The following is a 12,431-nucleotide window of genomic DNA, read 5'->3' as shown; positions in this document are numbered from 1 at the left end:
CGTCTGTTTTAAGTAGTTGACGTTTTGTCTGTGCGTCGGAAAATGTTGAGTGTACAGAAAGAACAGCGTGTTAACATCAAATTTTGTTTCAAACTAGGAAAATCTGCAAGTGAAACGTTTGTAATGTTACAAGTGTACGGCGATGATTGTTTATCGCGAACACAAGTGTTTGAGTGGTTTAAACGATTTAGAGATGGCCGCGAAGACACCAGTGATGACACTCGCACTGGCAGACCATTGTCAGCAAAAACTGATGCAAACATTGAAAAAATCGATAAACTTGTTCGACAAGATCGCCGTTTAACAATCAGAGCAGTGTCTGAGTTAACAGGAGTTGACAAGGAAAGTGTTAGGCAGATTCTTCATGAAAGTTTCAACATGAACAAAGTGTGTTCAAAAATGGTTCCAAAGTGTCTCACAATTGAACAGAAGGAACGCCGAAGAATGATTTGTTCTGACATCCTGGAAAACATTGAAAGTGATCCCACCTTCTTACAAAATGTTATTACTTGCGATGAATCGTGGTTTTTTACTTACGATCCCGAAACTAAACGCCAATCGATGCATTGGAAAACTCCTGGTTCTCCACGACAAAAAAAAGCACGAATGTCAAAATCGAAATTCAAGGCAATGATGATTGTTTTTTTTTGACATCAAAGGGATTGTGCACATTGATTGGGTACCAGAGGGACAAACAGTGAATCAGCATTACTACATTAGCGTCCTGGCTACCCTATGTGAGCGAACGGAGAAAACGGAACGATTTGTGGAGAACAAAGTCATGGATCCTTCACCAAGACAATGCCCCAGCTCACAGTGCGTTGTCAGTGAAGACGTTTTTGGCAAAACACAACATTCCCATCTTAGATCATCCACCCTGCTCACCTGATTTGGCCCCCTGTGACTTTTTTCTTTTCCCTAAAGTCAAGTCAGCTTTGAAAGGAACTAGATTTGAGACTGTTGAAGTAGTAAAAGAAAAAGCGACGGAAGTAATGTATGGACTTACCGAAAATGATCTGCAGCATTGCTATGAACCGTGGAAAATTCGTATGGAGCGGTGTAGAGACCGAGGAGGAGAGTACATTGAAGGAAATAACATGAAATTGTAAATAATTGTAAATAAATGTTTTTTCCAGCATCAGTCCGGTTTTTTTCTAGCCGCACCTCGTATTACGTACATTATGTAGTGTAACAGAGCTGTGGCCCAAAATTTCTCTAACTGTCCAAGAATATTCTTTGTGTGGTAAGTACACTGAGAATAGGTCCGTGTTTTGGGTCGTCTGTTGCCAATGAATCTTAAACCGGATTTTGCAGTCCTTGAAGTTTTCCGTCTCTTCTGCTCAGTTACATTAGATAAACATCTGATACTAATGGACTGTACTCACTAACAGATGTAACCAGAACTATATAAGTGATAACCTTGTAGATGAATTTCATCCTCTCACAGTTCTTCCAGTGAATCACAATCTGATGTTTGTTTTATTTAGTTCTCTCAAAAACCAGGTAGTTACGGAAGGCAGGATTTGGTTACGATTGTGGACGGGGCCGTAATCAGTTTCTGTTGGTTACCTTTTACACTTACACACATTTATTTTTAAAACATTAAGTCCAGACTCAACAATAAATTTAAAAAATACCACACATTATTAAAACAACTGTGTAAATAATAGTGTTTCCACTGTGTTACGATTTAGTGAATCGCCATAAAATACAGATATAAATACTGTCCTGTGATCACAGCTGAAGGCCTTAAACGCCAAGAATGGCAATAAATTAAGAATGTTTAAGAACTTGCTGCAATTTACAACTTACAGGTATTGAAATATTAAAAGGTAAAGTGGCCACAAACACAGCAGAAGGTATCAGAGGCCAGGAATGGCTGTAAATAAGGGTGTTTTTTTTTTTTTTAAAAAAAAAAAAAAAAAAAAAAAGCAAATGACCACAATCACGGCTGAAGGCCCTACACACTAGAAATGTCAATTTTATTAAAAATAAAAAAACTGCTGTAAAACAGACAATAAAATAGCAAAGGTTAATTTAAAAAAACAAGCAACTGATCACCATGCACCAGGAATGGCAATAATATAAAAAAAAAAAATTAGAAATCTACTGTAAAACAGGAAATACAACAGCAAAGGTTAATTAAAAAACACCGATCACCGCAGGGGGGGAGGGATAAGAAAATAAAACACAAGAACCAAGGGGCCACAGGCGGTGCTCCAGGAATCGACCTCTGAGAGGATCCGGCAACAAACTTTTTCACGAGCGATGGGATAGGCAGCCAAGAGTTGCATTCACTTCACAAGGTGGAAACTCAGACTAGTGGCAGTCTACGAATGAATAATGGTAATCTTACTGAGGCTACCTGATGTCCGATAAACCAAATGCAACGATGGAACAAAACGCCAAAAGCACTCCACTCGCTGCTCTTCGCCTTCACGACACTACGAGCAGCAACATGAACCCAAGTCAATGGAGAATCGCGAGATATCACAATAATGGAGATTTCTGTACTTAGATTGAAACACACTCATCTTAAAGCTTGCTGGATTTGGTTTACCATGAGGTCATGCACCCTGGTGACCACAACCCTTCTATGCGGCAGACCATGCGCACTGCCAGTGATCCCGGCGAGTTCCCGCACTGCGCAGACCTGGCTCCTCCTGAGGCCCCAACCGAACTGCCACACTCATACGACATGGACAAACAACAACTACATATCAATAACTGCCGCTGCTGCCACTAGCGGACAGGCAACCCTTATGAAATGAGTGGTGCCAGTCAACACGAGAAGAAGACAACCGCAACCATGCCACCTAATCGAAACTGTCTGGCCTCCAACAGAGGGTGGAAACCTACGAACAGCACCAACGTGAGCTGCAGCACGGCTCACCAGTCTTAGACAATCGTTCCCAAGTGATGTTTCATTTTGATTAACTGTTGTGTTCCATCATTATTCCTGTTTGCACTTAGTTGCTTTACTTTCCATATGCGTGTCATCCGGTAATCTTTGTGGCAGTTGTCCATTTTCTGGGGGACATTTTTAAATTTAGAAAGAGTTGAATTTTGTCATAATCTTTCTGTATAAAGATGCCATTATTTCTCTTTTCCTATCTAATTTTTGCAGTTAGTTATTCAGTTCTCTTTAAAGCATCCCAGTTTCTGTTCAGTGAGCCTTCAGTTTCAAAATGTGTTTGTTATGCTTGACTGTGTTACTTTAATGAGAACAATTCAAAGCCTTTGAAAACTGTGAAGAGGCAAGAAAATGGTCAATGAAATATGAAAGAGCACGGAAATGAAGAAGACACTCTGAAATGGATTGTGAATATAGTGGTGGAAGTAAATTATTGACAGCAAAGAACAAGCAGAACTGATGCAAAACATGGGGTAAAGTCAGAAAGACATCAGTGTCATATATAAAGATGAAAGTAAAGTAAAGAATGGTGTGTGTGTCAGATATAGTTATGATTACTCCGATGAACCAATGAGAATTAAGTGTTTCAACGTCAAATGGATTTGTGTCGGGACTGGAAGGGGGTGGGTGGGTGTGGAGGAACGGAGTGGTGGTGGCAATTGCAGGCACCTGCTAAGAATGGTAGCTGCAGCAGTTGACGTGTATAGTGTTGAACTGTTAAGATTAATAGTAACGTGATACAGTGGCTTTAACAAATTTTATTCCATTTTGAAATGGTTTATGTCAGCAATCCATCAGTGGCTATGCCTTTTCAATGTCGCTAATCACATGAGTGATCAACTTAATAGTAAAGTCTCCAATGACGTATTATGATTAGTTACTGTTGCACATGCTTTCGTTATGGTGTGCATAGCTCAGTATTTGTACAAATGTGGGAGTGATAGAAGTGCTAAGGAAATGTCATTCAGCTAAACTCAGGAGCTGTAAATAACTGTGGACTGTGCTGTAACTATCAAGATTTAATCTTGACGAATGTAGTAACAAGTCAGATAATTGCTGAGGAAAAGAAAAGCTTCTAAGAAGTAAACAAAGTTTGAGTGAGTAATAGTCACTTAATCACAGTTATTATTCTGTTATTCTTAGATGATTCCTTTAAAGACAGTTTAGTAAATTAACTAACTTCTAATTCTACTTTGACTGTTTGGCATCCACCAAACATTCATTCTCATTTTTCTTTTGTTACGTTAAGCTGAAACATGACTTAAACAAATATATAAAAAATTAAAATGTAACAATGGAAAATCCAGGAAGGGATGTAACAATATGATGAAAAGGAAAGTTGCCACACACCCTATAGCAGAGATGCTGAGTCCGCGCGCGCGCGCCCACACACACACACACACACACACACACACAAATGCAACCGCAGCTCACACACATGACTGCAACGTGTGTGTGTGTGTGTGTGTGTGTGTGTGTGTGTGTGTGTGTGTGTGTGTACTTTTGACGAAGGTCTTATAGGCTGAAAACTTTATTTGTGACTGTTTTTGTTGTGCCTACCCATGACTCAGCATCACCGCTATATGGCACTTTTCCTTTTCATAAATTAAAATTTTAAAAATATCAAACACATAATATTGTCTGCTTATTAAAGAGTCAGTTTGTTATATTATTCATAAGCCAGGCTCACGTATAAATGTTTCTTCTAATATTTCTGCAACTGGAACAGCCTGGAATTTCAGATATGCTTCGTATGGAACTGGGTGCAGCAGCTGTTCGAGCAGCACAGGCCGTGGGTTATGTTGGTGCTGGAACTGTGGAATTCATTCTTGACAGGCACAACCATTCTTTTCATTTCATGGAAATGAATACTCGACTGCAAGTGGAGCATCCTATAACTGAAATGATAACTGACACCGATCTTGTTGAATGGCAGATCAAGGTAATGTGTATGGAATATCATGGTTATCTTCCTAAGTTGCTTCCCCTGTTATGGTATATTCATGGGCCTAATCTACACATTATCCCACATGTCAAGGGGTTTTCAAGATCCATAAAACACGAGGCACAACAATAATGTGTACACTAAGAGATGCCTTTGCAATATTGTAACACATGGTACAATGTTACGGATATGGAGTACATTAGAAAATTTGGCCTTTGGTCATCAGCTGTGGATGGCACCCTGCATTGTGTCCCTTTATTGGTGACACAGAATGTCAATACTTCATGTGAACCCTCTCTTGACAATACTGAGTGCACGATCAGTCCCTACACTATCAATCGGCATGTCGGTATGGCTTGTAGCGACACCACTCATCGCCTGGCAAGGATCTCCTGGAGGTCATCACTGAGTGAGATTGTGCTGTGCTTGTAACACTGGACTCACATTTGTTTGGAATGGACTCAGACTCCTGTCCAACGATCCAGGTTTTGGTTTCCCATTATTTCAATAAGTCAGTTACGACAACTGCTGGGATTAAGATCTCTAAGAGAACACAACCAGTTTCCTTCCCCATCCTTGCCCTTTCTGTTTTTAATGACATGATGCACTAATATAAGGTTCCCTCTGTTCTGCCAATGATATGGTTATGTATAACTAATCCAGATGTCATCACTGTGCCAGCCTGCTTCCCTGTGATTTGAATACCATGTGCCCAACACAAACAGCACACACTCGGTACCACTGTATCCTAGACTTTTGCTCACAATGACTGTTGAAGTGACACTAAGGAGTTCTGTAATAGTGTGCCATGTATGTCCCATGTTTCAGTGTTGACCTACTACAGCTGGTATGTGCAGTGTCACTATGATAAGTTTTTTTTGTGGATCTTTAAGATCCCTTAACTTAAGTATGTGAACCTGTCAAAGAACACACATTTTATTGCAGTCTTATTTTATAGTATGTCTTCATTTTAAAGCACAATGATTCATTTTAATTTAGTGTTGGAGATCTCGTATTTTGTATGCGAATTATCTCTTGTTTGTGTGTCTCTATGATATGTCGTTTGTACGTATTCTTCTGTGTGTATAATACAGTCAAATTTGCATAACAGGTTGCTGGGGGAGAAGAATTACCTCTTAAACAGGATGAAATTAAGTTAAATGGTCACGCTTTTGAAGCTCGAATTTATGCTGAAAATCCCAACAATAACTTTTTACCGGGGGCAGGTCCATTGCTTTATTTATCAACTCCTGTACCAGAAACAGATGTACGTGTTGAAACAGGTGAGTGCAGAAAGAAATTTTATCAGCCTATGGAAGCGTATGAGTTGAAAAATACAGGGTGATTCAAAAAGAATACCACAACTTTAGGAATTTAAAACTCTGCAACGACAAAAGGCAGAGCTAAGCACTGTCTGTCGGCGAATTAAGGGAGCTATAAAGTTTCATTTAGTTGTACATTTGTTCGCCATTTCAGCCGATAAAGTTTTTGGTCCCTTTTTCTTCGAAGGTGCTACTGTAACTGGACTACAGTATCTGGAGATGTTAGAGAATTGGCTGTTCCCTCAGCTCGAACAAGAAGCACAACAATTCATATTTCAGCAGGATGGAGCGCCACCACATTGGCACTTATCTGTCCGTTACTACCTGAACGTCAACTACCCGAGGCGATGGATCGGCCGCCAGGCAGCCCGTGACAGAGCACTTCATCGCTGGCCTCCAAGAAGCCCTGATCTTACCCCCTGCGATTTTTTCTTGTGGGGGTATGTTAAGGATATGGTGTTTCGGCCACCTCTCCCAGTCACTATTGATGATTTGAAATGAGAAATAACAGCAGCTATCCAAACTGTTACGCCTGATATGCTACAGAGAGTGTGGAACGAGTTGGAGTATCGGGTTGATATTGCTCGTGTGTCTGGAGGGGGCCATATTGAACATCTCTGAACTTGTTTTTGAGTGAAAAAAAACCTTTTTAAATACTCTTTGTAATGATGTATAACAGAAGGTTATATTACGTTTCTTTCATTAAATACACATTTTTAAAGTTGTGGTATTCTTTTTGAATCACCCTGTATATTCCTTGGCACTCAAGATTTTTAGTGTTATGTTCATACACTACATTTGGCAAATGGAAAGGTTGGACACACATTAGTGTTTCACATAATTGTCTCTCTTCATACGAAAAATACTCAGTATTCTTGTTACTTTAAATGAAAGTAAAAAATTTGAGCTATGATGACCTCTACCATTGTCAACATTAGAAACCACTGAATGCTTCTGTGGCCTCATTTTATACTTGAATTACTTGTGGCACTGGTTAGAAGGAAATTTAAAATATCCTTGGAACTTCATTGATGTGTTTTACAGAGAAGGGATGCTGCATTATACTAGACACAAGGCTTCTTTCCACAGTGAGGGATTGCTCAAGGGTATGGAACAAATCAGAAAGTCAAAAATACATGCTGCATAACTACAGAATTGATAAGCTTATGTTCCTTCTGTTGATCTTAACCCTTTTTCCCTTTAGCAGGTGTAATTATTATTATTATTTCTTTTCTTTCTCAGACGTTATTATTATTATTATTATTATTATTATTATTTTAGCAGCTCACCTCCCATGGTTCTTTAGTGAGCTGTTATTTTGATGGTAAATGTGTTTCCTACAGGAATGAAGCAACTTTTTCTGACTACACTAGTGACAACAGGAACTGATTCGTAACACTTTCTATACATATGATACAATTTACTGCCATGAGATATTTGGTGGTAAGTATGTATATTGAGGTTCTCAAAAGACATAATAGTTTTGTGGTACATATTTTTCCCAAGCCTCTTTGAGAGAATGCTTTGGTGATAAGTATTCTCCCCAAGAACTTTTTAAAAAATGTTATTTGGTGTGATGTATACTTTTCATGGCCTTTGAAGCTGCATTTCACAACAAACAGAAATTACACTTGGTACAGTGGACTGCCATTAGATGCCAGGAACGTACAGAAGATGTGTGATATATTCTCATTAATGCAGAAAAGAAATACAGTTACTAGTATGCAGCAAATAAAAGTCACCTACTGTGTTTTTTAGCTGTCATGAGTTCACTTGCCAGCCACAGTAGGCACTCGTATCTTGGAATTGGCAGTTAGTTTGTTTTGTCTGTCAACAATCCTTTGCAAATAGGGAAACATTGTGCCTGGAGTAAAAATTTATTGCATTTTGTAAGTCTTATCATTAACATGTATCAGTTAATAAATGCTTGTTGTTAAGAGTTACACGAGTATCAATAATTCATATGCTATCATGACTGATTTACCTGAACACATGCCTAAGTGGTTTGGACAGTTATTGCTATAACTGCTCTGACAGATAAGTGTGTCCCTCATGGTCTGCGAAAGGGTTAAGTGAAATGGTCCACAAGGATGGTGGATAAGTCAAACATTTTAAACACTAAAAGTTAAGATGAAAAATGTGATAAACATTTAAATGTGTTCATACTGGTTTTTACTAAATAGCTCCTAGGCTGTCATAGCTGTCTGTCATAAAGAAGCAGTTTACTTACAGAGATCACATTACTGTGCTGAAAATGTGCAGTAGTCCGATATTTCATATCCTTCATGTTTGTGAAGTAGTTAACAATATATACATTAATTGGTTCTGTTCAGAAATATGTCAGTGGAGTGGAAGAAGTTAGCCATCAATAAATCATTTAGACCCATCTTAACTTATACTTAGTTAGCAGCTAAAATGTTTGTGGTTGCTAGCAAGTTATTGAAAATGTGTGTTCCTAATCGGTGCATAAATTTCTGCAGCAAAGTGTTCTCATTCTCAGTGCTCATTCTGTGCACTGAGCTCTTGGTTGGAAAGTGAGAAATATTGTTTCTACGAATTTCATTCAAGAATGCATAAAGAATGCATGTGTTGAGAAGCAGTAGTTATTATTCTCAGTTCTTTGGACTGCATGAAATGAAATGTAAATAATTTGTATGTAAAATTACAGAAATATTTCCATAAATCTTTTCAGCTAAATGTTGTATGGCACCTTGAGTGTTTGTGTTCTTAGTGACAAACACAAACTTACAAGCTGCTGGAACAGAAACAGGCGAATCAGGCATGTTAAAAGACATAAATGAGAAAGACTCAATTCAGTATATTGTTTTTGAAACCAATGAAAGGAGAGGTGTCAGGTGGAAGGAGGAGTCATTCCACACTTTGTATGGACAGAAACACGACTTCTGTTGTAACAGCTGTCTGCTAATAATTGATAAATTAAAAAAAAACTGTATTTGATAAAAATCACAGATGTATGTGGAAACAAAATATGAAGAAAGTTAAAGTTGTATGAAAAACATTGCCAATAGGGGAAAAATTAGAATATATCAACCAGATTTTTCCAAATCCAAAAATAAGTTGGAATGCACATGTCATTAGCCAACAGACCTAGACTAACAGCTTCACAGTACGTCTATTAAGTATAGGTGGATGTAAGGGAGAAAGGGCAGTTTTTTTTATTGATTCCACGACTGTGAATTGTTATACATCATACACACGTGATGCAAATACACTAATGGAAATGAAGAATGTTATGCCATTGAGAACTGGTCTGACATTTATAAACCCATCACAGAACAGGCATTAAATTATTAAGCCTTCATTCCGTTCAAAACTAATGTCGATCGTCAACATCAGTAAGAGGTGTGAGCTTCATGAGCACAAATACATTCTTGTGGTCATTGTGTCCTGGAAGCAAACAATCTACAGGAATTTCTTGCCATGCCTGAAATACATGCTGTGTCAGTTCATGAAAACTGATAACTAGAGACTAGTACGAAAATACATGTCTTCCCGTTGCATCCCAGTCTTTTTCTATGGATGAACTAGAGTGGCCCATCAAGGATCCATACAGTCCGTGAGACATTTGTGGTGTGAACTGCGATGTGGAATCTTAAATGCTCCATTTGGTTCTCTCAAGAAGTGTGTGACAATAGGGATTATCATTCTTGCTGGACACTGCTGAGCATTTAACTTTCCATCATCAATTACAGTCGCATCAAATAGCACTCCACACAGTGATTCCATGAGTTTGAAAAGTACTTGTCTCTAGAATTGCTATTTCCTGTGATGCTTCACCAGATTGTCTATGGAAATGTTAACATCAGTCTGACCACAGAAAACAGAAGTGAGACTAATTGCCGAACACCACACATTATTCATTGTCCCAGGTGACTCTGGGTCTACATTATGCAAGTCTCTGTTGTCTGTGGTATGGTGTCAGTGGAAAACAGCACATAGCAACCCTAGGTCTAAACCCAGCTTCCAGTAATCTGTTCTAGGTGGTTATTGGTGACACACTGCCTGGGTTTCAGCTGTGGTCATCCTTCTATTCGTCAGTGCCAGTTGATCAATACTGCGATCTTCTCAAGCTGGTGTCCTTCTGGAAGAAGCCAAGCGTGTTCTTCTTGCCCCACTGTTGTCCTAAGTCCATCTCATCACCACTCATTCTTGCTGTCACTGTACTGCAGGGAATTGTGACAAGCTGCAGGTGCAGATTGTCTGGGCATGTCGTATTTCAGTTGCCTCCTGCAGAGATCCAGTGACATTAGTCCCACACAGTAACCATCATGTACTCACATCATTCTTCAGTTATGGGAATGGATTCTTTTCCGTATTGAAAGTACTGAAAATAATCTTTCACAATGATGAAATCTTAATCAACATATCTCACATACAGAACAACATGACTAGTGTATGGTCTAGAAAGAAAATGTACATTTTAATAGAGCTAACGTAAGAATACAATTTGTTCACAAAAATTGACACACATAGAATTCTTTCATTAGCCCTGTGTACAGGATGGGCGTATGGGCAGGCGGTGGGCGTTATGGAATAATAGTGTAATTTTTAGAGAAAGGCCATTTATTGTCTAAAGCATGATGAAAGTGGCTACATAGGCCTAGGGAGGTGAGGGTGAGCCAGAACTTAGAATTTTGCGAACATTGTTCGCGAAGCTACCGAAAGTTGTTGTCTGCCAAAACTAAGTCCACAGTGCCGCAGCACCGGGAGAAGCGGGAGATGTTCAATGCTACAGGGCGCGCATCCGACTCTCGGGTGAGCAAGAATACAAGAGGCGAGGGCCCGGCGATGGGCGGCTGGGTATATTCGACGCATCACGTGGCTTCCTCCGCCCTGATTGGTCAGGACGAGTAAACCGTGCGGGCGGCATGGAACTTTCTAGAGCGTTGTCTGGTAAGCAACGCCTGGGGCGGCGTTACCTCGTAAGCACATGAGAGAAGCGCGTGATCAAGGTGCCCTTTATTGGTGCTGACTTTGTGTTACTAGACCGTGGGATGAAAGAATTTACAGGCAGCTAACACTGCCGGCCGTGGCTTGGCCGCAATGGAAAAATGAAGTTACCGTTTGGGTGCTCATATAGTGAAGTAAAATCTCTTACTGTCTGGCTCATCCTCTACACTCCTCCCCCTTCCGTGGGAGCGGAGAACGTATGTGAATTCGCTCAATGTAATTATTATTTGAATGTACACAAATTTAGCTTGCAAAACAAAGTAAACATCACTTGAGTAAGAATGGCCCTTATGGAAGACGGCAGGGGTCTTAATCTATGGGAGGGTATAGATACTCTAAAGACCTCCTAAGGGTCGCAAGGGGGCTTACACATGTCAACAGTATTGTGTGTATACAAGAATCATCATAAAACATCAAAACATCGTAAAACATCAGAACATCATAAAATATCATAGAATATCAAAACAAAATTAGAACAAAACATAACAGTGTGAATTAGGTAAACATGCTAAGTGTTCTTGTTGCTAAGACGAGGTAAAAAAGTCTTTTCTTTTGCTTTTGTTTAAATAAGTTGAAAATGTAAACATATCACCACTGATGAGTCACGGAGAGGGCGACCAGCGCGAGGCGGCGTGGTGTGTTGTCCTCAGCGGTCAGCGCGCAGGCTGCCGGCGGGAAGGGGGTGTGGCCATGGCCAGGTCCGTGCACTGGAACTCAGCGCAGGGAGTGTATGAGGGGAGGTCCACACGTTACAAACACTTTAAAAAGGGGAGTTATCACTAAGGGAACACTTCACTACACTACACTAGTTTTTCCACATTAGGTGATATTAGAATTGCACTCTTAAAACTAAGGGAGGGCACATGCCTGATAGGTTCTTGTTTTCTATTTTTTGTTTAGTTCGTGGCTGTTTGCCATTAATTTAAGTGTGCCAACAGGTGAATGTAAGAAATTTGTCCTTTTTCATGTTCTAGCAAGTCATCAATTGACGATTGGAGGTGATCATTTGATTTATTAGGTAAAGCAGGCAATCACGAATCCGAGGTATAAAAAACATAATTAAAGGGGCGTGAATACTGAGTAAGCCATAGTGGCACTGAAGGTTATAAGTGGTGTTCCGACAGGAACCGTTTGCCAAAGATCTGCACGGAGGCTACGTCAGAATGGCAGCTGACTGCAAGGCCGAATCTCACGCTGCGTCAGAAAAGCACGCGGCAGATAACTTCCAAGGGCAGCGCCGCGTCAGAGCTGCACGCGGCACCTGAGGGGTCAACGACTG

The 12,431-nt window shown here is 39.9% G+C and overlaps 1 protein-coding gene across 1 annotated transcript in view; it reads left to right on the top strand.

The window, feature by feature from the left end:
* Positions 1 to 12,431, top strand: part of LOC124595453 (methylcrotonoyl-CoA carboxylase subunit alpha, mitochondrial) — a 119,372-nt gene that overhangs the window by 35,775 nt on the left and 71,166 nt on the right. Inside the window, exons 6-7 of the mRNA XM_047134200.1 lie at positions 4,644 to 4,856; positions 5,971 to 6,142. Of these exons, the coding sequence (XP_046990156.1) occupies positions 4,644 to 4,856; positions 5,971 to 6,142 (385 nt within the window). The remainder of the gene's footprint in view (positions 1 to 4,643; positions 4,857 to 5,970; positions 6,143 to 12,431) is intronic.

This window comes from Schistocerca americana, chromosome 2, assembly GCF_021461395.2.
Source record: "Schistocerca americana isolate TAMUIC-IGC-003095 chromosome 2, iqSchAmer2.1, whole genome shotgun sequence".
NCBI lineage: Eukaryota > Metazoa > Arthropoda > Insecta > Orthoptera > Acrididae > Schistocerca > Schistocerca americana.
Note: the sequence above shows the minus strand (reverse complement) of the source record. Positions and strands in the feature narration are given on the sequence as shown.